The sequence below is a fragment of the Lepisosteus platostomus genome, chromosome 9 (genome assembly GCF_059453375.1).
Source record: "Lepisosteus platostomus isolate fLepPlt1 chromosome 9, fLepPlt1.hap1, whole genome shotgun sequence".
NCBI lineage: Eukaryota > Metazoa > Chordata > Actinopteri > Semionotiformes > Lepisosteidae > Lepisosteus > Lepisosteus platostomus.
In genome coordinates, this window is record NC_142619.1 from 8,473,052 (window position 1) to 8,498,814 (window position 25,763).

General features: G+C 39.8%; 1 protein-coding gene across 1 annotated transcript in view; it reads left to right on the top strand.

Moving 5' to 3' along the window:
• Nucleotides 1–17,470, top strand: part of adipor2 (adiponectin receptor 2) — a 55,200-nt gene extending 37,730 nt beyond the window's left edge. Inside the window, exons 3-8 of the mRNA XM_088646801.1 lie at nt 262–408; nt 3,508–3,679; nt 8,104–8,290; nt 8,650–8,837; nt 9,965–10,158; nt 13,327–17,470. Coding sequence (XP_088502927.1) covers nt 262–408; nt 3,508–3,679; nt 8,104–8,290; nt 8,650–8,837; nt 9,965–10,158; nt 13,327–13,455 — 1,017 coding nt within the window. The 3' untranslated portion in view covers nt 13,456–17,470. The remainder of the gene's footprint in view (nt 1–261; nt 409–3,507; nt 3,680–8,103; nt 8,291–8,649; nt 8,838–9,964; nt 10,159–13,326) is intronic.
• Nucleotides 17,471–25,763: the final 8,293 nt, after the last annotated feature.

A 25,763-nucleotide genomic window follows, 5' to 3' on the forward strand; every position in this document is an offset into this window, starting at 1 on the left:
CTTTTCACTTACATATTCAAATGATTATGTTGCCAATAATTGAATATGAGATGTATACAAGCATAGGTCCTTTAAGCAAAATGATCATTTGCACAAATGACATGCTGCAATCTCCTACAATTTTTTACCTTTTTTATTAGGAGTTCAGTAGTGAAGTGAGTATTTTCTTCCACAGTGGGTAGTTCCTTGCCAATGATTATGTCTCAAGGCAGCGCTGGGCGCTGGGTTAGGTGTCGACTGACCTTGGTCTTTTTTGTTCAGGATGTTCCCAAGCCTGAAGGGTGCAGAGCTCAGGAGAGCGAGGAAGAGGAGGAGCAGGAGAAGAGTGCAGACGAAGGCTTCATGGGGATGACCCCGCTGCTGCAGGCCCATCACGCCATGGAGAGGATGGAGGAGTTTGTACACAAGGTAAACCCCACCCAGTAATATCTTCACTCGCACGTGCCTTTGTATTTACATATTAGTTACAAAACTCCCATTGACCCTTTATTTTGCCTGTGCAACCGGAAAGAAGCTCAAACCTAGACCTGAACAAATACTTCTGCCACTTTTAAATTTTTAGGAAGATGCCTTTTGGTTGATTAAAGAAGAATTTGTTTTCCAAGGACAGGTTCATGTGGGTTTCCTATCTTTGTGAGGGTATTTTAGTCAGAAAAGTAATGCTTCTTTGAGTCATATATGATGTTAAGGAGAAAAAGAACACCACTCAAATGAATAAGCATGGTTTCTTTACAGGGGAAATGAGAAATATCAGGAAAACAGAAATTCCCCAAACACCCCCAAAAAATCCTGCAGAAGCCTCTAAAAACATAATGAAATAGAAAATAGTGCAGGGACAGTACAGAGCAAAATGAACACAAAAAAATAGTCATTTCACTTGAGTGCTCAACAGTAGGATTTAGAACCATACTGGTCTTACTTGGTCTACTCAAGTAATACTTCTTGCAAAAATATTTTTCATAACTTTCTCAACAACCACACCAGGACACAGACGTGCATTTAAACCCAACACCCCTCCTGCTTGTTCAGGACTAGTCAATGACACAATCGGTTATTGCCACTTAATCCTGAAAAGAGACAAGGTCTGTAACAAACAATACAGAGACCAGCAAGATCCACTTACCTCCTGATCAAGATCTTTCTACACCGCAGGTTTAAAGACCGAAAGAGTAATGCAATGTGTCTTGCATCAGTGTATTTAGTTTACAATATCGTTTGCCTCATATCAGAAATATGTGGAATTCTTTGTGAGAAACATGTCTCTTTTTGTGGCGTTTGATTCTAATTGTGTCCCTCCTTTTTTATCCACTCACCTTGCGTGCCGGCGATGATTAATGTACGACATGGGGTTCTGGATTCAGGTGAGTTCATGTTTGATCGTCTCAGTGACACCATTCTTGCATGCGCTGACGGACATACAGCAAGTTCCTCAAAGGAGGCTTAGTGACTTGAGCAACATTTACATAGAAATCTATAATGTGTAACATAGAGATGTATAATATACACAGAATTCCTTACACTGCAGTGTTAGAGAATGCCGAAAAAAATATTTTATATACTGTAAATAAGCTCCAAAAGTTAATGGAAATGATTTGGTGACTTTTAAATGAGCTATGTGACTTATTTGACTCAGGTGTTTCCGCTGTTCCTGAATCTCCTGTAAAAAGGTATAGATTACTCTTCTGTATTTTTGTTTGGGCATAATACATCTGCTTTATGGAATTGATTACAGGCCTTTGCATGATGTGTCATGCGAGGAGAATTCAATAACGTTTTGTTCTCAAAAAAGCAAACTCCTCTGGGACTACTGTCTCTTTGTTTTCCTGTATTATTATTGTTCTGTTGCATCTATCAGTTAGGCTTTGTGCATAGCCTAACTAATAGACGCAACACTTACACATAACTAATTAGCAAACCATTCAAATTGAATTCCTGTCTAATTTTAATGATGTGACAAATGAGATGAACATGTTTGAGGGTTACACAGCCTGCAGCACTTGGATTCCCTTTCGGCTGCGGATCGTTGTGCAATTCACTGTCCTGCTCCCTGTCCATGGATTCATCCCGTGGATGAGCTTTCACAACAAATGTGAGTCAGCTTAGTGAATGATGCAGGGAAAAATGAAAAGAAAATTACAGCCATATCCGTGCATGACCAGTTTTTAGCCAAAGACATACTGGTGTTTGTATCTCTGCCTGCTCTGATATTAAAGCTACCCATCAGGCCTTGTTACACCCTGCGGTTTGTACTTCACTGCCAAGTAAAACATTGTAGTCACATTTTATACCGAAAGGGTATTTTATTAGTGAATAAAGCTTAATAGTATTCATTTTAGGAGTATTAGGTATTTGCATCAGGATAGATCGTTTATAGGAGACTGAAATAATAGGTAAGGTAAAAGCATAAGTAAGCACCATACAGTTTATTTTTGTCATTATAAATTAAAACATTTTTTTCCGTCCAATAAACACGCTGCAGTATGGTATTGTTGACACCCGGGGCACATATGAGTACAGTAACTGCTTGTGTCCTTGCTGCATCTGAATGGTTTTGCCGATAGCTGCATATAATATCCTTGACCTTGCACTTAAATAGATTTTGCAAGAAGACAGAGTTTTTGTATTGCTGGTAAACAGCCTGCCCCCTCCCTGCCTGTAGCCCATAGAGTCCTTGGGAGTCCTTAAAGCCAAAAAAATACCCTTCTGCCTCTAAAACAGGATTGATAGACTCTCGGATTTTCATTACAGACAGTTGGGATTACGTGCGATTGTTTTGGTAACCTTAAACAGTACAGATCTTTTTTCCTCCCGCTGGGTTTAAAAATGAAATCGTACCTCAAGACAGCTGTGAGCGTTTTTATAGGCAGAAGTGTGAAAAACCATGTTGGCTGCAGTAGTTTACCAGTGTGTTTTTTTCCCCCAAGTGCAGCTTAATCTGCCACAAAATGGATGGAAATATGCTGGTTATGAGGCTGTGAGATAAATACAGAAACTTAAACTTTGAATTGGCTAGAAAATCACTGGTCACCTAAAGATCGTCTGCTAGTGCCCACTCCCATCTGATATCTGCATATTCATACAGAATGAGTTTGCAGCTGTAGCACGGCAGGGGCTGAATTTGCTTGGAGTTTTCTCTTGGCCCTGCTGGATAGTGTATTTGTTATCTTCCAAAAACCCCTACCCTTCTTTCCTCATCCAGATAGGCTACCTGATGGGGATATCCTTACTCTGTAGTTTATGAGCTAAGAATAGCAGTACAATGCTTTTGCATGTAAAGCCTTTTTGTTGTTTGGCATAATATTTTATAAATCATAAAGGGATAATAGTTGAGAAATGCCATTCAGCCTGCCTTGTTTCCAACTGATTATATGGTGTTTTTGTTAGATCAAAGATAAATGTGAATCCTTATTTGATTGTAGAAAGCTCCAACTTGCTTTCAATAACCCATCTTCTCTGAACACCATGCAACAAGTACATAGAGACAGCTTTTTCATCGTCTTTTCCTAGGTCTGGGAAGGAAGGTGGCGGGTTATACCCCATGATGTGCTGCCTGACTGGCTAAAGGACAATGACTACCTTCTGCATGGCCACAGGCCACCCATGCCCTCCTTCAGAGCCTGCTTCAAGAGCATCTTCAGAATCCACACGGAGACTGGCAACATCTGGACTCACTTATTAGGTAAGAGCAGACCGCATTATGTAGTGCTTTCTAGTGCTGGTAGCCTTTCCAACATGAAGTGCATCAAAATACAACATCTCATAGTATACATGTTACCTTATGTTTGCTACATTAATGCAGGTGATGTGGAATGATAGTTTTCCTATCCTGAAGATGCCAGGGTGTATGTTGCCTGTGGGTTAACAGTAGCCTCCCAAACACATAGCTAGCAGCCATATCACCCTGTATCTCACAATTGGCAACCCACTGAAGCTAAGCAGGTGTGAGCCTGGTCAGTACCTGGATGGAGACCTCCTGGGAAAAACTAAGATTGCTGCTGAAAGAGGTGTTAGTGGGGCCAGCAGGGGGCACTCACCCTGCGGCTCATGTGGGTCCTAATGCCCCAGTGTAGTGACGGGGACACTATACTGTAAACAGGCGCCGTCCTTCGGATGAGACGTAAAACCGAGGTCCTGACTCTCTGTGGTCATTAAAAATCCCAGGCGTTTCTCGAAAAGAGTAGGGGTGTACCCCGGCGCCCTGGCCAAATTTCCCATCGCCCTTTATCAATCATGGCCTCCTAACAATCCCCCTCTATGAATTGGCTTCATTACTCTGCTCTCCTCCCCACTGATAGCTGATGTGTGGTGAGCGTTCTGGTGCACTATAGCTGCCATCGCATCATCCAGGTGGATGCTGCACATTGGTGGTGGTGGAGGGGATCCCCATTACCTGTAAAGCGCTTTGAGTGGAATGTCCAGAAAAGTGCTATATAAGTGTAAGCTATTATTATTATTATTATTATTATTATTATTATTAACCTAAAAACAAAAATCAGTTACACATTGCAAAAACAGTGTAAGTAAAGTCAGTACAGACAGGACAGAACCAGCAATATGGTTGACTGGTTGAGATCTACCAGCTCGTATAATCTGTTGTAAATTAATTACGTGTAACAGTTTTATATGGGTAATGTGAGGAAGGATGAAGTTGCCCTGATGTAACAGTGATGAACGGCAAAACATTAAAAAAAGAGGTCTGTTATCTAAGCCCAGAGGGTCTGGAACTCTGGAGTAAACATTTCTCCTCTAGCAATTAGCTACTGTAGGCAGATATTGAAATATTGTGCTCATGTGCCACACGGTAATTATCTATAATGAATTTAACCATCACTGCATTATTACATTTTTGCATTATGACATTAAAAGCTGAATGGAAATAACTGTCAACATCTGAGTTGCATTTTAGAGCCATCTTCTTGAATGCAGTGTGATCAATTTTCCAGAAATGGGAGTCTCGTGCCATTTTACCCCAGTGTCGAGTTGCTTTTGTGAGAAAAGCTGTTTCCATGGCATGTTGAGGAATGACTAAGGCAGTTAGCTATTATAACTCTTGAAATGTATTAACAGTTGGAGGTGAATGTTTGTCTGCCCACTAAGTCTTGGAGTTGACAGCCTTATCATTGCAGTAATGAAGAGTGCTTTTCGTAATCATAATCATCTCTCCTGAAATACACCACTAATGTATCCTTTACTGTATGAAATACTAGCAGGCACAGTTTGCCTTGATACTACATGCTCATTACCAAGTTTCACAGAAAGGGATTTTTATTTTTGCTTAATGCATGTAAAAAGAAGCATCTAACCGCTGAGCAATGAAGGGAATTTGTCCCCAGAGAACATAAAATTATGTGAAATTGTCAGAAATGTAACGAACATTACAACTAAGGAAATATTGCAATTCTTTTTTCAAGATTATTTGGAGTAAAACATCTTGAAAGATTTATCTCTTATCCAAAAATAGGATCAGTCTAGGTTGTAGGGCACCTTAAAATATTATCAATCGTGATTTAGGTTAGGCTTAATTGCATCGAACATGTCACCTCAATACATTTTTGTATTAATGTACTAAAAGCAAATTGTAAACTTAGTCTCTTTTTGAAAGCACAGGTCTTCTGGAAATACTTTTTGAGAAATTTTGTGCAGCAGGGACATTTCATATAACTGCTAGAAACAACAAAAGCAGAAGCTAATTAAGTAGCAAATGAATATTGTTTATTCATCACAAATTGAAAAATGCATGGTGTTTTACAATTCATTGTGAATGTTTTTAATGCCACCTAGTGGTTAGTGCTGGCAAAATACTATTTTTATTGCGATAAGACCAAGGAGATATCTGCTCTCATAATTGGATAGGAACACACATGTATCCTCCATTTTGGGCATAATGTGGTGAGAAAGCTGTGTGGGGCATATTTCAGGGGTGTTTGGGTGACAGGAGAGGTCTGTTAACACAGAACAGGTACCTCACAAAAACTGCATTTCATACTCATGTATATGGTGTCATCTGTTCTTTGGGTTATGTCATCTTCTTTGTGGTCAGCAATAGTAGTAGTTAGCAGCTCAGGTTCTTTTATGTTAACTTAAATTTTACTCTAACCAGAAAGGTTGGAGTGGCGTTCACTGAATAATTGTTTCCTGTTTCACAGTACAGTTGGTAGCTATTCCCACAGGGAAAAATAGGGGAGCTGGAAAAACGCTTGTTAAAAGTCTTCACTTGTCTCATCCAGATTCCCCTCCCTGAAGAACTTGCATATCTTAATTATATCAAACTCTGCTGAAGAGCACACAATTTGGTTTTTTGAGCTCCAAAACCCAAACTCTGCCTGTGTTTGAGAGCTCAGCTATAGAAATGTTGGTGAACTAAGCAAGAGATTTCAGCCCTCTCCAAAAATCGGAAAGAGTTTTACTTGATTACCATTGTTTTTTATGATGTATATATTTTATCCTATTGGGAAAATAAAGACTTTATACATTTATTCCCTATTGAATTAACATACACTGCAGTGTTTTGGTAGTGCATTAGATTTGAATAAACTTTCCTTACAAAAAGTGAAATAAAATTGCATACATTATAAGATTGAAGTATGTTAGGTTTACTTAAAGAAATACAAATCCAGTAATTTGGATAATTCTTCGTATTACAACTTCATATTTCCTTTTGAAATAATTGACTCTTAGCTGTCTCCATATGCTGTTTTTCTTGATTAAGATACTAAAAAGATTAAACGTTTCACAACTGTCAAGATCATTTACTCCATTAATCCTGTTTATATCTTTATTTGCTAGCTGACTGCGGGTATGATGCATTGGGTCAATATAGAATCTTCCAGTTAATTGTGAAATATTTTTTATTTCATAATTCCACAACCAATAGTTATTAAGCGCCCTGGTGAGTTCCTGTCTGGCGCACTCCAGGTGTAGTGTGGCAGTGTCCTTGAGTTTCGTCTGCTTCGTCAGAACAGTAGAGTTTGATCACTGTTTCATTTAATCTTGATAGAGACCAGATCAGGCTTTTAATTTGATCCTGCTGCTGTATTCCAGTGTCATTTGGACTGGATTCAGTTTATCAGCAGCATCACGTTTCTGTCAGTTCCTGGATTTAGAAAAAAAAGAACAATCAGAGCAGACAGCAGCCTTTTTGGAGTTACAGTATCGTTAGATTATCAGTTGGTGGCTTTTGGTTTTTTAATAGTTTGAGAGACAATTTTTGATTTAATTGTATGAATGTTATGCTATTGAAATGACATCATACTAACAATTGTAGAATATATGGGCATCGAAAGATAAATGTTTATTTCTCTAGCACTGTGGTTTTAAATAAGTGAATAGTTAACAAGTTGCTTATTTCTGTATGCATTTCAAAAAGACTTGTGTTCGTTCGCATCGTTTCATTACAACTAGGACAGGTTTATAGGAACACACCGGGTAAACCAACAGCCATACAGTGTGGTGTTGAGTGGAACGTTTCAAATACTTACACAGTTGGATAATTAATTGTATTTGTAAGGCGATCTGAAGATCCCAAAGCACTTTACATATAAGAAGGGACCCACTTCATCTGCTACTGAAGTGTAGTACCCAATAGCAGTTGTTTTGTGTAGGTGGAGCAGTGGAGAATTACTTCAACTAAATTAAATCGAGCTTTCAGAAAACTAGATTGCACCACACCAAGTGGAATTTAACCAGGGCACTTGAGTTAAAACCCCTTCTCTTTCAAAGAGTGCTATGTAATCTTTAATGGTCAATTATTTGGGACCTCAACTTAATGTTTCATCCAAAGAATGCCACCAGCTACAGAAGTTTCCCAGTCTCAATGCTGCAGCATTGATTTGGGGGAAGAATGAAGAGTGCCATCTGTTAGTCCACCAAAACCACTGAACGCTTAACAGCCACAGCACACTTTTTCCTTAGAGGTCACTCTAAGCTGTTAGCACTGCAGTCGAGAATGGATGCAAATCTATAAGGGTAGCAGAATGAGAAGTTGTACTGGTCATAGTATTGAATCTGACAGTTTAAATGAATACATGCGATACCGGATGATAGCCCTAAATGCAGACAGTACCGTGCTGTTGTATGAATTTGGTCTGTTCTTCCTTCTTCCAGGCTGCCTGTTCTTCCTGTGTCTGGGAATTGTCTACATGTTCCGGCCCAACATGACATTTGTGGCACCATTCCAAGAGAAGATTGTGATTGGCATGTTTTTCCTGGGCGCCATTCTCTGCCTTTCCTTCTCTTGGCTGTTCCACACTGTGTACTGCCACTCGGAAGGGGTGTCACGCATGTTCTCCAAGTAAGTGGCTCTGCATAGATGACGTATGGTGATTGGGTTGTAGGATATGAGGAGCCATTCCGTCATTAATCTGATGATATTTTCCTAAGCATCTTTTGTGCATTGACTTTAAACCATGTCTGTACTACATCCATATGCACTGATTATGTGTAGGCCCATGCTTTTGTTTTTAAAATATCCAAAATAGTTTGCCAAAAGTGTCAAAAAGGTTTATTAAATGTAGTTATTAGTGCTATCTGCACTGCATATAGTTTGAGAGCGCCTTTGTAAATGGTGGGTTGGATCAGTCAACTAATGTGGACTAATTTCTAAGATGCTTCAGTCACTTGGTGACTTGACCAATTCTGTCTGTTTTACAGGTTGGATTACTCGGGCATTGCCTTCTTGATCATGGGCAGCTTTGTTCCCTGGCTGTACTACTCCTTCTACTGTTCTCCCCAGCCCTGCTTCATCTACCTGATTGTCATCTGTGTCTTGGGCATCTCTGCCATTGTCGTGTCCCAGTGGGATCGCTTTGCAACACCCCAATACCGTGGGGTGAGGGCAGGTGAGTTTGAGAGCTGTCCCCAGCCATTCCTGCATTTTAATCGCTAGCACGCCTGAAGAACAGCAGTCACTGAGAGTTTTAGTTTTATATAATTTATATATTTTTTTAATAACATGCATTTATTTCTGAGTGAATAATATCTGACTTTTCTTTTTGCTGTGCAATATATTGCTTCACTATTTTTGTCTTTGTCTCCCTTGTTTTGCCTAAACACAGCAATAGCAATGCCTGCCAAGGCTTTGAGTATGCACTGAGAGGGAAGTGTGGAGGTCTGGATGTTAAACTATCTAGGACCCTGGGATAGGGTTAAATTGGAGATAACAGAGCAAGATGCGACCAATCTTCTCAAGTAAATCTAAATGGCCAATCTAGTTTTTTGTTGATGTGGCTGTTGTTTTTGTAAATTCTCTTTGGAACCTGAACCTTAGCTTTAGTGCTAGGATTAGTTAATTGGCCACAGAAAAACAATCTCAAGTTATCAATTTATGGCACTTTTATAGAGGCCATTTAGATAATGCACTAAAGTTCCCTGCTGACATTTATGGTGCAATTATAGGAAACTGCCCTGGTGCCAGGCACAGGGATTCTCTCTTTTAATGGCCAACTAAAATATAGTGGCAGTAAAATGATGTAAATTAAACCCCTTGATAGGTTTCAACTTCTTTTACACTTGGTCTTGTTTGCATCTGATTAATGTTTTTGAAGTAAAAAAGTTATAAGGACATGCTTTCCAAATCTCACGTTTAAAAGTATTTTACATTGAAATATATACCACTGTTTTAGTTTATCGATGCAGGCTTTAATGTTGTATATTTAGAAGCTTTAAACTTAAACTTGGATCAGTGTTTGAATATAGATTATAAATATTAATTGGCTGCTTGCATACTCTGGGGAAATGCTGCCTTGGCATACTTTGATTTTCCAGCATTACACATTGACTTGTTTCATACCAAAACAATCATGATTGCCATTGTCACCACAATAGCTTCGTGCCTCTCTCAATTCTCCTACTACTTTATGGGAATTTTTTATAACTGTTGTGTAGTCCAAATAAACTCTTTAACACAGAACCAGTGTCTTACAGTGTGTACACAGCACGTTAAGCAATGTGTGTCGTCTCCCCGCAGGTGTGTTTGTAGGCCTGGGGCTGAGTGGTGTGGTTCCCACGCTGCATTTTGTCATCTCTGAAGGCTTCCTCAGAGCCACCACTATGGGCCAGATGGGCTGGCTCTTCCTCATGGCTGTCCTGTACATTACTGGAGCATGCCTGTATGCTGCCCGCATCCCCGAGCGGTTCTTCCCTGGGAAGTGTGACATCTGGGTAATTTTGAACTTTCTATTTGTGATTCTTTTACCTCACAGTTATATTTACAATTTTTGTTAAGTTTTCATCATATGCTTTTTGGGCATTGCACAGTGCCAAGTGTGCCTGGGAGTGAGGCCTATATAGCCTTTGTCATAGGACTACTAATTTTATTAATATTGATACAGAGGTAACGAAGGTGTGTATGGTATTATGGTCCACTGAATTAAGTCCTGTTTATATTAATACTCGAGTGCTCTAGCTAAACACTTTTAAAGGTAAATGAGGTTAAGTCAACAATAACTGAAAAGGAAAATGAGAAATATATTGATTCCAGGTTAACAAGCGGTAAAGTGAATGTGTTTGTGTGACCTGGTCAAAGTCTTGACTTGTATCCAACAGAAAATGTGTGAAATTCTGTATCTTTGTTGATGTTTAACTCCATTCGCCTATAAAAGTGTTCATTTTGAAAATTTTAGTTTTAATTTAGATTTTACAATAAGTGTTTCTTTTTTTTGTGGAAAAGATGCAATAAAACAACCAGCCTTTGTCTTTTAGATGCAATCCTGTCCACCTAGAATTTTTGCCCCCTGTGAGTTGGCTATGGAAAATGGTTTTGAGCAGGTGAACAGTTTTTCTCTGAACAAGAATCCCCCAGGCAGGAGAGTGGCTTGGTATATCTACTGAAATACTGAAATACTGAAAGCACCCTAGCCTGGACAGCGGAGATCTGGTTGGGCTATTTTTGGCAGGGCAGAAGAAAATAACACCTGTCCCCTACAATATTGCAGTGACCCCTCCTCCAATTATTCCCTCTGGAAGCAGAACGGCATCTGTGTCTTATTAAGTAGACACATTCTATATTTGGGGCTCTGCAGATTGAACCCAGATGTGTGTGTTGTGTGGCACGAGGCTTGGGCTCCAGTCACATGCAGTAGTGTGTGACTTAGGTCAGGGGTTGGTGCCCCGACTTCTGCCCCGTAGGAGAAAAGCTGGTCGTATAGGAAGTGGGATGGAGTTCAGCTTCCTGATGGAAACTTCACACATGGGAATACTGGACCTTAAGGGCAGTGGGGTCACGGAGCAGCCGTCTTTTTCCATGCAGAGTATTTCCTCAGTTCGCAGAAGCTGTAGTTGACTCTTTTCAGAATGACCCGTGTCTTCTCTTTTTCCATGGTGTAGTCCCACATGAAACTGCTGAGCCTATTCCCCATTTGATTTATCCTTACCATAATTATGGTGGGTGACCTTAGCAAGAACAAACATGATCAATCATCACTATTTTGTTTTGTTTTTTATGACACTTATTCAATTAATCATAATTATGTTTTTGTCCAACCTGCACAAATCCTGAAGTTGAAGTTATGGTAGACATTGAAATTCCGTCTTAAAAAAAAAAACAGAGCCAGCAATTTGACATTGCTGCAGTAAGGCGTTTTGGCAGTCATTTGAGAAATTAGAATTGTGTTTACTGCACAAATATTTCATTTGACTTTCCTGCTCGTACTCTCTTAAAGACTTGAGTTAACACGTACATGGCAGTGAAAAGTGAAATTTGCCGTCTCTGAGATCTAGTTTCATAGAACATTTCAGGTTGAGAAACATCCAGCTGTCTCCAACCTACACTCCTTATACAGTAGATGTAATATGGGATCACTAAGGTGTGGTGAGCTGTTCAGAGTGATTAAGCTCTGATTAGTTCACATTATCAAATGCTGAGAAACTATGAGAAGTCTCAGGGTTTTTGGTCATACAAGTCATTTAAATTGATGGTTAAGTAATGCCTTTTACAAGGGAATTCCAAAAAGGTGTTTTACAAAAGAAGCAATAAAAGGCTGAAAGATTGCTGCAGATGGAAAACAAACCAATGGAAAGTGTTATAAAAAAAATCATTGTCAAAAATGCGGTATGTGAGGTATTTAGTTTCTTATAGCCCTCTCAGTGTTTACACAGAAGTCTTTTAAGGTATAACAAATGCCGCTTCGCCTGATTCGTCTTACTGGAATGTGTCGTTTCTAGCTGAATATTGTCTGTGATGTACACTGTGCTCTCGCATCCTGCTCTAGCACCTGTGCGCCATTATTAGGAATTTTCCGAAAACAAAAGCAAAGCGCTGTGGTAAGGTTGAATATTGTTTCAAGGGCTGCAAGTGTGGTGCATTTCATGAGAGTAAAAATGAGTTCTAGTGAATTGTTTTCTATTGATTGGATATTCGTCTTGAGCTAAAACTGTTGCCTTTGTTAATATGAGAACTTAAATGACTAAGAATGGTGTGTTTTGTAAGAGTCTACAAAATATTTTCCCAATTGTGTTTTTGGGAAAAGTGGGGGGGTGGGGGAAGTGGCTTAAACCAAAGCTGGTGGTTTTCCAAGTCCAGGACTACAAGTAGGGATACGAAGATGTCTTCAAGAAACTCTTGTGAATTAAAACAAATAATTACAAGCCCCTCACTATAAATCTGTCACAACTTCCAGGGTGCATGGTGTTGTAGTGGGTGGATCAGTGTTGTAGTGGGTGGACCTTTTCATGATTTCAGTTACCCAGCGTTAGTGGAATACCGCGGCGATTATGCATATCCAGGCTTTGTGAATAAATGTCTCAATACCACAACTGTGTCAAATGTAGTAGGTATGTATACAACACAGAGGAGAGCCAATGAGAATGGTGTGTAGTTAATATAACAATATAATATATGACAGGGCCTTATCCTGTTATGCCCCCAAGCTCTGGAACTCTCTCCCCAAGGATATCAGAGAGTCACCTTCTCTAAACTCCTTCAAATCCAGACTCAAAACCCTCTTCTTTAGAAAAACCTTTACTTAACTGGTTCCATTCTTCACCCCTCTGCTTTTCTTAGTACCACCATCCACGGTCTCCTCTATATATTCTAATTGTGTTTTATCTTGTGTATTCTTTTTATTTTTTGTTGTTGTCATTCTGTAAAGCACTTTGAGACGCCACCTTTAAAGCCGCTATATAAAATAGTTTATTATTATTATTATAATTATAATTATTATTATTATTATTACGTTCTTATCTGAGGATGCACCTTGACAGGTTTTATAGGAATCCGAAATTGAACGTGTTCGGCAGGGTTTCGGCATTTTAACCACACTTGTGTTTTCAGAGCTGCCCTGCCTGCTAAACACGCCACTTCCTCTCTCCCTCCCCATCTTCTCCCATCAGTTCCACTCCCATCAGCTGTTCCACATCCTGGTGGTGGCCGGCGCCTTCGTCCACTTCCATGGCGTCTCTAACCTGCAGGAGTTTCGCTACACTGCTGGGGGCGGCTGCACCGAGAGCAGCGCTCTGTAAGAAGCAGAGACGGAGGGCACCCACGTCAGAAGGAGCAAGCGATTTGGAGCAGCATGTCTGTCATCCAAGCGGAAAAGACACTGGTGGAAAAGGTCTAGGTCTGACCACCAAGTCTTGCTGAACCGTTGGGAGAACGGTTACCAAAAAGATTATATATGTAGATAATAAATTATATAGATGCAAACTATAAAAAAAAGCCTAAAAAAAAGTTCTGGTTTTACTGAATGCCATATTTATTTATGGAAAGAAAAACAGTTACTGGGAAGTTCGTGTGGTGAATTCTTTTTTTCCAAAATGGGCTGTAGCTGCTTTTAAAGGTCTTGTAAATAAGATTTCTAACTTTCACTTATATAAATTTGTATTATATACATATAAAAAAAAATACAAAAAAAATTGGAAGCGAGTTAAATGAGATTTTTTTTTTTTAAAAAAAAGAAAGTGTTTGCTGGAGTGCCACGCATACTGTTGAAATTGACTTTGCACAAAGTTGAAGAGAGATCCGGGGGGCTGTAAGGCTGGAGACACTCCCCAGCAGCCCCAGGGGTTGAATGCTCCTTTTATGGGCTCGAGCACAATATGAGCCTGAGGAAAGTGAGCAGCACCTCCAGGATCTACAAGTCAGACAAATGCAGCTTGACTCCCAGGGAAAATGGCTTGTGCTCTTCTGTATTTTCTAGTAGAAAGTGGGAATTGATGCTTTCCGGGTAAAGCAAGGCCTATTCTGATACAGCCAAACGTCAAAGGGTTAATCACAGTGGCACAGGCATCTGCCACAATAATCCCCCTAGTCCTCTCCTTTGCCCGTTTTCCAAGGCAGGTGTGAGATATTGATGTTCAGAGCTTTGAACAGGTTTCCTATTTAATGCGAAGACCGTCCTTCTTCACAGTGGCAGGCCTGACTTCATAAGTCAGACCCTTAAGCGCTTCTGCAATATGGACAGCTCAACTGACTGTGAATTTTGCTTTAATGGGCAAGACAGCAGAACCTTTCCGTCCTTTCCCTTTCCCCCATCTCATCTGAACCACTGTGTGGAGCGTTGCTGGGCTGATCCCTTCTGCTTTGATCTTTGCAGTTTTTATCTGCCTTTCCTTTTCCGCCATGTCTTGTCTGTACCATCTTGTTGCCTGTGGCTGCTCTGTAAAAAAAAAAAAAGTTAGAACGACTAAGCACTTTCCAGCAGTCGACTGAATCAATGATTGTAAAAATGGCTTTGGATGGGGAAGGAGGTTGGATAAAATTGCTTTAGAATCGGCCAGCACTAAACAGCAGCTATTTCCTTATTTTGGAAGCCTGCTTTTTTCTTACCTTTGAAGAGATTTAAAACTTCTAAGGTACCCCTGTACCTAGACATTAACTGTTTGTAACGGCGAGTTAATTGGGACATGTGCACATTATTTCACTCATCCTGGTTTCCAGTGATTGTCATCTAACGTCTTGTAGAGACAAATACTCTAATGAGCTTTAAGGAAAAATTATCCAGTGTGCTTTTTCTCTAGGAAAAACAAAAGATTCATTGATGAGATGGAAATATGCTTTAAAAAACAACTGTATCTTGTGTTTTCATTGCGTTATTGTGAGAAACTGAATTATCTGGTTGTAGGCTCTTCTAAACAAGAAATTGCTCTTTAAAAACTCGGCTCCGTTGGAGAATTTCTCTGGATCTCTGGTAGTGGATTACTCACCGATGTTTCTTTGCTTTGTCAATCATTTGGCTTAGTTGATGCACCGAACAAAAGTCATGACTGTCGATTTCAGTCAAGGTGTGTGCAATTGGTGAAAAATAGGAATTTTAATTGCCCCTAATGGGTCTTGCTTTTAGGATGATTTAATTAGTTTCAAATTACTTTTTAACCCACTCTTGGACAGACACAAGAGGTTACATGGAGCAGCAGTATATTACAAAAATGTTCATCCCTCCTTTTTTTAAAGAAAGGGCTGTTCAGTTGTCTTCATTGTTGATGGACAGAGCTGAGGCTGATTAATGGTAAATGCACTGTGATGCATATTCTCCAACATACATCCTTTCGACTTTAGTTAAACATCTCATAAGAAGGAACCCTTTGCCGCAGTTGTTATATCTAAGTTATAAAGCTCAGTTATAAAGCACTCTTTGACATGCAGGCTGGGTTGTCCTGTCATACTGTCCCTCTAGCTGTGCCCCAGTGATATATCTGGTGTTGTTGACAAAGTGTGTATGGCTGCTGGGAAGAGATGCACTTGAGTCAGCAGGTCTCGGTACCTAAGTGCAATTCTTTGACATCATCTCCTTCACAAATGACCCAGTTCTCCGTCTGCACTTATTTTCACTATCTCCAGTTTCTCTTGCAACAGCTTGACCTTTTCTGAACTGAGGCCACAGAGTGCTTTGTCACTCTTCTGTCTTGCTTAGCAGTGAATTTCTGTTCTGGTTTCTTGCTCCTTGAGGAGTAGTCAGTGTCGGGTAGATTCTCATTCAGTCCATAAGAAGCAAAGGGACAGTTTCTTACACATGAAGTGATCTAAAAACATTGACAGTTGATTTAAAAAAGTGTAGCTGGATTATGTGGGAAGAGTATTTGTTATGGTGCAGAATAATGAAAGCACTCCCACAGATATCCAAATAATGTATATAAGTATTTACTGTAATGTTGAAAGTTAAATATTATTCCAATATTATTTGCAACACAATAGCAGGGGTGGCTAATGGTGATAAATTACAGATCAGTTTCAAAGAAACAATCTTCATAGTATTGCATTGCGAGCACGTTCAAATCCAGTTTATTTATAAGATTACCACATGCCCTTCTTCTCCATCTTACACATATTGGCAAGTGCATTGAGCCTCATGGGTATTAGCAGAGTCATAGACTAATAATTCATGAATCGTCACATGAATCGTACCATGAAATTCACAACAGTTCAGTTAATTGAGAGACGGGAATGCACCGTGGGCCACATTCACTGAATACTTTTTTTTAATGAAAATGAATAAAGAAAATGCAATACATGGGTTAGAAAAAAAACAAACCCAAAGACAGGACTTCTTAGAAATTTGGAAACTTCAATCATTGCAGAATGAAACAGGCGTTCAGTGAATATTTCCCAGTGTGCCTTACTGCCAGTTGTCTTGTCTTGAATCTTTTTTTTTTCCCCAGTTGTTTGCTCAAGATGAGACAAAGGAGCAGACAGTCGTATTCCTGTTCTTCAGACTTGTCACCTGCTTCTTAATACATTGAACTGTCACATTATTGAGTGGAATGGCCAGAAGCCATAGACTTTATTTTTCAGAGTTTTAACTGTCTCCTTGTAATACTAATGACTTAATGTTCTCTTAATTTAGCCTTTCCTTTTGTGGATATGTCCCCAGATCTGCATACAGTATTTCAGTATTGTTAAGTTCTTCAGAAATGTCTGTAATTAGCTAAAGGGCATGGTGACCATCTGTTTTTTTTGTGCTAAAAGTCAAACGTGCATGTCTCCAAAGTATAACAATGTTTACAGTACATTTAGCCTCACTCCAGAACCTGGTTTTAAATGCAGACAAGACTCACAAGGAACTTACGATGAAGATTAACTGTTGAATTTTTACTAATAAAACAGGGAAGGAGCAGAAACTGGATCAATTTTTGTTTTTCACTGGGAACTAGCTTTTACTTTTTCTTTGAAACCAGGACTCTCGAAACAGTTAATATTTAGTGGATGAAATATCCCAGCAGGACTAGACTGACCCTTCACTTGCCTTACAGGAAAGTGCTCATCACTGTGACAGGAACCTGTGTTTGAGTGCATGTGTGTTCACTGCATTCTCATTAGGGGTGCTTTGACCTCTTCATCTTCTGTAGTTAAAGAGAGGCCTTGTTCTTGTGGCGATACACTATAACAAAAACATTGAAGAAATGGCTGTTTTTCTTACTTTTTCTTTTGGGGAGTGCATCTTGTTGAAGCACATGAATAGTTCTGAAAGGCTGTATGATTGAGAGGATATTTTTATCTGCTGTATTGTTCTTCTAATAAAACAATTTTTGAACTCCGTCAGTACTTGTTACTTTGTCACACTGGGTCATGGTGTTCTTCTTAGTGCGGTACTGTGTTGAAGGGTATTATGGTCAAGTGCCTTATCTGACATTTGCACACACAAGATTCTTGTTATAAGGCTAGAGCTTTCACCCACTGCTTCACACACCTGCCCTCCATTGCATGTTTTAAAACTCTGCTGTTTTCTCAGCTGTTATATGATTCACTTGTTCAATACCCTGATGTATCATTTGCACTGTGCTGGTCTGCTTTGAACAGGAATTTTAAGAATCCGTTTTTCCTGGAAACATTAAAAACACGGACAAGAAACAATACACACTGTCCAAAATACTAGCGTACAAATGCTTAACTTTGAGGAGCATGAGGCAGACATCTGCTGCTACCAGATCACAACAATCTCCAGATATCAATCCTACTGGAAACAGGTGGAACCAGTGTAACATTAGCAGTTAGTTCATTTTTTACATACCATCCATCATTATAACCTCAATGGAAAGTGACACTAGTGCACTAATGGGTTGGCATTGGACTTGCTTGAAATCACTTCCAGTTCCTGTATGAGATATTGCTCACCCTGTGGTCTGTGCCCCAGTATGGTGATGTGACACTATACTGTAAAATGGCGCTCTCCTTCAGATGTGATGTAAAACCGAGGTCCTGTGGTCATTAAAAATCGCAGGGCGTTTCTCGGGTAAGGGTGTTACCCCGGTGTCCTGGCCAAATTTCCCATTGGTCTTTACCAATCATGGCCTCCTAATAATCCCCATCTATGAACTGGCTTCATTACTCTCTTCTCCTTCCCAATGATAGCTGATGTGAGGTGAGTGTACTGGCACACTGTGGCTGCTGTTGCATCATCAATTTGGGGGCTGCACATTGGTGGTGGTGGCGAGGAGTCCCCATTACCTGTAAATTGCTTTGCATGGAGTGTCCAGAAAAGTGCTATATAAGCGTAAGGAATCATTATTATTATTATTATTATTATTATTAGTATTAGTATTAGTATTTAGATTGATAAGTGAAATATAAAGTTATATTTGCTAACATAACACTAGTTATGGTGTTATGTTAGGAGCTAGCAGATTTAAGAGCTCAATGGTTCTTGAAAGTGATGTACTGTATTATGCATTAACATGAGCAGACTGAAAAATTGAATAGCGCAGCTATTTAAAGGATTACTGCTTTTTTCGTTTTTTCTTTGTATTTTTTTTGTAATAGGTTATTCTTAATCAACACACTTTTGAGTTGAAAAATGGAATTCAAAGGTAAATTAGTTAAATTATTAATGAAAATAATGGCATTCCTGCAGTTACCCAATATGTTGACAGATTTTGGTTAAAAATTCCAGTATGATAGAGGTGACAGCAGAGGTCTTATGACACAGTGACTAATTACCCTAGAAGCAGTAAACAGTGGAAGAACAGACTAGTTAATAGCTTTCTCAGAAACAGGTGTTCTGCTTTGGAACAAAGCTGCTGTACTTATTTTATGTGCTGGTGCTGCCCTCGTATGGGCATTGAAAGAAACAACACACTGTAAAAGAGTAGTGAAGCATAAAATCATTTTAAACTCTGACACTTACTGTGCTGTCCCATTTTGTGAAATTCCATGGACATTTATCCTGTATTTAGCTAATATTTTATTCAAGACATGAATGTTCACTGAACATGAAAAAAAAACATTCTACATGCAAACATGCCGAAAAAGGGTAAAATGTAAAAATAAAAAAAAACTAAATCTGTTGATTGCATAAGTATTCAGAACTGTGACCTATTTTAAATGTAAAAATAACTAGTTTGGCAATGATTACATCTGAAAGTTGTCTTGAGTAAGTCTCTTCCAACTTTGCACCACAGATTGGTGAGATTTTGTGCTCGTTCTCATGTTGCTTGTGATTGTTTCTAAAAAACTGGGCCACTCAAATACATTCACTCCAGCACAACTTTGGATCTGAAATGTGAATTGTGCCCCAGTTTTAATTCTTTAACAGACTTTCCTCAATTGTTTGCCTTTATTTTGCTGCTTTCATTTTCCTTCAGTCCTAAGAAGCTTTCCAGTCTCTGCTGAGGGGAGACTTCCGCATAGCACAAAGCTGCCAACGCCATGATTAGCTGTCCAGAGATACACTGTAGTGGTGGATCTATGCCAAAAGTGTAACACTTAGCAATGGGACCAACAAGTTCCAATTTGGTCTCATCTGACCACAACACCTTTTTGCTATATTTGACCAGGAACACTCAGGTGTACTCATTGTTGCAAATTCCATGTGTTTTTATTTTAAGTTGTGGCTAACTTCTAGCCATCGTGCATTATGGGCTGGATTTGTGAAGTGTTCTGGTTGTTATTGCCTGTGCATCCCATCTTCCTGGCTATTGAACTCTGTAGCTCTTTCAGACTTGTCATTGGCCTCACAGTTCCAGTATAACCAATCTTCTTTTTTGTTTCAGAAGTCACAACTGCAAGCTTTAGGGCAACAAAATGTGAAAACTATGCAGGGGTATGAGTACTTTTGTGGGGCACTGTATATATTTACACGTATATGTAAGAAATCACCTTGTATGTATAGAGCCCAGAAATGACATTAAAAGAGCAATTTTAACCATAGTTATTATTCTATTAGAACAGTTTGTGATCAAAAGCGTATGTGATTGGCCCTGTAATACGACACCTCTGCCTTGATCTCCTGTTTGTGCAAGTCCCTCTCTCACATTAGCATACAAAATGCATAGAAATATATGACCATTCACACCAATTACCCCTTAGGGCTAAGGTGTGGTCAGCCCCAAGCAACTGGGGTGCCATTCAGCACCATTATGAAAGCAAAAAGCCAGTGAGGCATAATGTAAATGAAAGGCAGTTAAATACCTTGATGGTATCTAAGGTTTGGGAAATAGTTAAAGACTAATAAATACATAAGACTGAAACAGCCCCTGTTCCCTGCTGTTCTCAATTGACCAGTTAGGGGTCAGTATATAAATGATTAAACTGTACGATGCTTTATTTCTGATTTGAAATATTCCACTTTTCAGGTTTAGTATTTAATAATAAGACTTTGTGAAACATTTCTTTTTAAATGTGAGGCAAGTGTTTATTTTCCTTATGGAAGTGGAATTTTGTATGTAGGGGACATTTAAGAAATACTGTAACAATCAAGATAGTTTTAGAAACACCATTAAGCTGTGCACAAAAATCACTTTGATGGCTAGATTCATTACGATTCTTAGGATTAGCTCATTCTTGGGAGAGTAAGAGCTGGGTCTCTCCGAATAACACAGGATAAAGTGGCCTTTCCCTCGTTGGTTTTGACTCATGTTCTTCCTCCAAATTGGAGTGGTCCTCTTTGAGTAAGGCTTGAACAGTGAAGACTCTGAGCTGGCCTTCCTATTTAGTTGCTGCCTCTGTTCTGACTCAAACCTTACATTACTCCCAGAATTTCCACTGTGACACTAAAGACAGACTTATTTTATTATTTCCCTACTCATTGATAAGGACTGTTATTTGTCTATTTGGCTTTCAAATACAAAACAGCCAAGTAAAACAAAATGACCTTTTTCTGTGACAATAGGTGAAGTCTCTAGGCGCACAAAAGGGCACTATTCACAGCTGCCCTTGAAATTCATTCTCTCTCTTTTTAGCGCTCATGTAAGGTTGCAAATCAGGCGAATATGCAAAATCCTTTCTTAGTGTTCTTGGCTGGCAAAGCTGTATTAAGAATGTAAGAGAGGGCTGATTGCAGTGGGATAATGTATTCATCTTTCCAATGTACAGTATAAGTTGTCATGTTATTTATAATTTTCAATGTAATGAAAATGATTATTAAAACTAGAACATTTGATTAAAAAAATCCTAAACACTTTGATCACATGGGCAAAATCCCTTTTCTCTTTTATGTGATGAGCCATTTTGTCCAAAAATGCTGATTAACAGCAGCTGGTCGTCAATTTCATTTCAATACAGTATCTTCAATATTCCCTCAGTATCACTGCGGTCACTATCATTCTTATTCGTTGCCAGACAACATAATCCAAACCATCAAATCTTGGTTTTGGCCTGTTTCAGAATCATTGAACCTAGAATGGGCGGCCCTTGGTACTGCTGCCTCATAGCTCCAGGATCCTGGGTTCAATTCCAGACTGTGCTTCCCCCTGTGTGGACAGCACAGTCTGTAATCAAAGCTCAACATTCACATGGACAATCAGAAGCTGCAGCACCATCCTACTACAAGACACTTTGGAATGACCCTAGAAAGGATGCTAACCTGGGAGACAACAGCAGCCAAGGTCAAATCAGGGAATGGTCTGATCTCCAAACTTGCTGTTACAACACTACCACCCCTGGACCTCAGCCTGTGCACATAGCGTCATCTTTCTCAGCAGTGTAATACTGTGTCCCCCTTCCGGTCAAGATCACCAGACACTCACAGAGTAGACACCCAGCTGGATGTCACCTTGCACATCATCACTGGAACCCTTCACTTCACCTCACTCCCCTGGCTCCCAGTCCTAGCAAACACACATCCGACGACTCGCAATCGCCCACAAAATGCTCAAAATATCCAAAACGCCGTTCATCTGCCACTGCACCAGGACATATTTAATCTAACAAAGCCTCTGCCGTCAAGAAAGTCAGTCTGGAAAAACCCTCCTCAGTAAGACTTCGATGCAGACTCCACCTGGGCTCAAGAATGGGAATCACTGGACATGACAATCAAACACTTAATCGCCTGCCCAACCGCACAACCTCCTGGCTTTCACCTTCCAAGGAAAGAGTTGTCCACTCAGAACTGCTTTGTGACTGGCCATGACTCATACCTTGCCAAGCGCTATAGATGGGGCATCAGGGTAAACCTTCTTTGCTCCTGTGAAATTGAGCAAACTACACACCACACCCTAGAGGACTGGCCAACCCCCAGACTCAGAGGAGGACTACACACCCTGAACACAGCCCAACCAGAAGCTATAGGCTTAGGAACTTGTATTTGCTAAATAGATATGAGGACTAGGTGGACATTTTTGTTTGGATACAGTTGTTTCCTTTCACAGTCCAACAATGTGATGCCTAGGTTACCTGAAAACCTCTAAATTATCCTCCCCTTATGTGTGTGTGTGTGCCCTGCCTGACTGGTGTTCTGTCCAGTCTGTATGCTGCCTTGTGCCCATTGTGTGCTGGGTTAGCTTCTGGCTCTTCACCGACCTGTTTTGGACTAAGTAGCTTGATGGATGATCCTAGATTAGGCAGGTTAGTTTTGCCTCACAGCTCAAAGGTTCTGGTCCTGGACTGGGGTTCATCCTGTGGGGAGTTTGCATATTCTCCTTGTAATTTCCTAGTGGGGACATGCTGTCCAACCTTTAATCTAATATTAGTCTCTAGAAGACTATCTGTTTGCAAGTGAGTGAATGCTTGTATGTGTGCCTGGCATTGGTTTTGTGTCCTGTCATGAGTATAGTCATGATAAGTGCCTGCAAAGGAACAAGTAATAGGTTTATTCCATGGTGAAAAGAGAAGAAAGGAAATGCAACGTTTTGGCTGTGGAGACTTCTTCGGGTGTAAGCACTGGTTTAGTTAGAGAAGGGGGCAAGTGGCCCAGGGAGGAGGAGGAGGAATGATGAAGAGATCTAGAAAAAGATTTAGAGGAAGGCATAGTGGGTCGCAGCAGAAGTAGACTGAAGTAGTTCAAATAGGTAGCTGCGTCAGCATGATTAGTGCCTGCTGGGTTAAGCTATAGCATATCATGTCCGTGAATGTGGTCACTGATAAAAGGGTAAATGATTCTCGAATCATTCCTCTCCGCCAAGTCGAAAAATAGGGTTGGAAATTCAAAGACAATGGTGGGAGAGAGTGGCCTTGGTTTCATGAAATCATAGCATTTTGATTGAAATTCCTAGTATTACTAGTATTGTGATGAGTTAATCACATGTTGTGATTGTTGTATTGTGATGAATTCTGTTGGATCATTGCCAACAGAATAGCAATGTTTTGATAACATCATATGCACCTACCAACCTGGATGGGTGCCCTCTGAAGGTCCTCCAAGATTTGCAGCGCGAAAGATATCAGTTGACTCTAGCAAGTTCACAATTCAGAGGTGAAGCATTGGAGTTTATCTTTTATATTTAACATGGTTATTACCATAGCATTGCTAAGAGGCCTCTATCCTCTGTGCAACCTCTGACCTTATAAAAGTGCTTTCACTAAACTTCTTTGTTTGTACTACTGTTAATAAAAGACCTTTCTTTGTGCTTTTGATATAAATATTATATAGTTCAAGTAGGTGGCTATGTCAGCATGTGTAGGCTGCAAAGGAACAAGTAAAGGTTGATTCTATGCTGAAAAAAGAAGAAAAGAAAAATAATGTTTCAGCTGTGGAGCCTTCTTCGCACCAAAAGACAACAACTGAAGAAACGTTCTTCTCTTTTCTGCATGGAATAAACCTTTACTTGTTCCTAAATAATACATAGACTGCTGACGGTTACAAATGATGAGTGTCTGACAGTGGGAAGAGGGGGGGGCAGCAAGCCCTCCAATGTGTTTTCAATCAGAGGATGAGAATGTGCAATAAAATGAGGAAGTCCCCATTGGATTGCAGGTTTGCTAGACTTATCTGTACCTTGCTATAAAGGTAACCTAGCTAGCAGGAGAAGGTCAGAGAAAAACGTTTTCTCTCTTGCTGCTGTTCTGTGCCTGAGCTTCACCTCTTTAGCCTGGTCTCCAACCCCTTGTCCCACCGTCCTGAAGAGGGTTAACCTCACCCGTCTGTCTTTAGAGGTAAGTGGCCCTTAAATTACCCAAACAGGAACAGGGCTCCGAGCAGGACAGTTGAATTAATCGACAGAAGAGTGATTTTAAATTGGGAAGGAGGTGGGCATATTAAAAAAGCATTATTATCAGATAAAAACATTAGTACCTCCACTCCGATTCGGTACGATTTCCATGTAAGCAAATGCAGTTGAACACTGATAACTAAAGCCACCCCAGGACTTTGTACCAGTTAATTCTAACGTCTGTATTTTATTGATCAGTTAGTCTTTTAGATAATAAAAAGTCCAGTCCTTGAGGGCTGACGGGTTTCTGGCTTTTGGTCTCCAGTGATCTCCAAATAATTAAAATTAGCATATCATTGCTTAATCAGGCACAATTGTTCCATATCTTTAGAAATTGATGATTTAGTGGTCACCTGTATATCCTGTTGTACAGGGAGGGTCTCCCCGGGACCAGGGTCAGACACAGATTTAAACTGAAACATTTATTATATGTTACTGTTATTGCAAAAATATGAAATTCGCTTAACAAAATTACATTTCTAAAAACACGACACAGGGAATTCCACAAATAATGAATGCAATAATGAGCTCATGTTGCAATTGGAAGGGGAGATGGGCCTTGAGTTGTCTATTGCCATCTTGTCTTCTTGTCTGTACTTGCAGTATTGTCAGTAAGAGCTGAACCGCTCCTCCAGATGATGCTGTCTCTACCTGTAGGAGCTGTGGGACTCACAGCAGGAAAATAGACAGCTCTGGCTGTTTAACAAGAGGCATATACAAATTAAGGGTAACTAAAAAGAAAAAAAACGGTAATACCAAATCTTAAATGAAGATGACAATAAGAAAGAAAGTCAATGTTAACAATACTTCTTTGAAAGCATCTTTCTTTTGGCTGAATCTCCTTTTCTAGTTATTCTTCAGCAGGCAAAGCCCCCCCCCCCCCCCCCCATCATTTCAGTTTAAGAAGAGAGGAGAATGTTTATAGCTGAGTGATGCTCTGCATTACCATTCTGAAATGTACTTTCCTGTGCCAGATTTGGGGAAAAGCTTTCTTTTAAATACAGACCTCCTTTTCTTCGAAGCCTGCTGCATTTCTAGAACATTTGAATTACTTCTGATAATTCTCAGATGTGGCTACAGCTCTACTCTGCTGCCCACCACATAGATCGCCTAACAGAGGTGTACAACCATTTTGTCAAGTAAATTATCTGCTTCTTCTTAAAAAAAAATCCTGAAAAAAGAGAGCTGACCCAGTAATCTTCCACAACTTCCAAACTGAATTGTATCAAATGAGCAGCAGGGTTGTTGGGTAGAGGGCATTTATTGTGGTATGAACAGAATGTATTTCTCACCTCCTCACTGCTGACACAGTCATGGTGTGTTTTTATAATTAATTTCAGCCCAGAGTATGCCTTTCTAAATATCCTTCTACTTCACAAATGCCTTTAAATGTCAAAAGTACAGTACCTTCACTAGTACAGTTTAGTTTTATATCTCATTGGAATTCACTACAGCATTTGCTGTATTGAAAC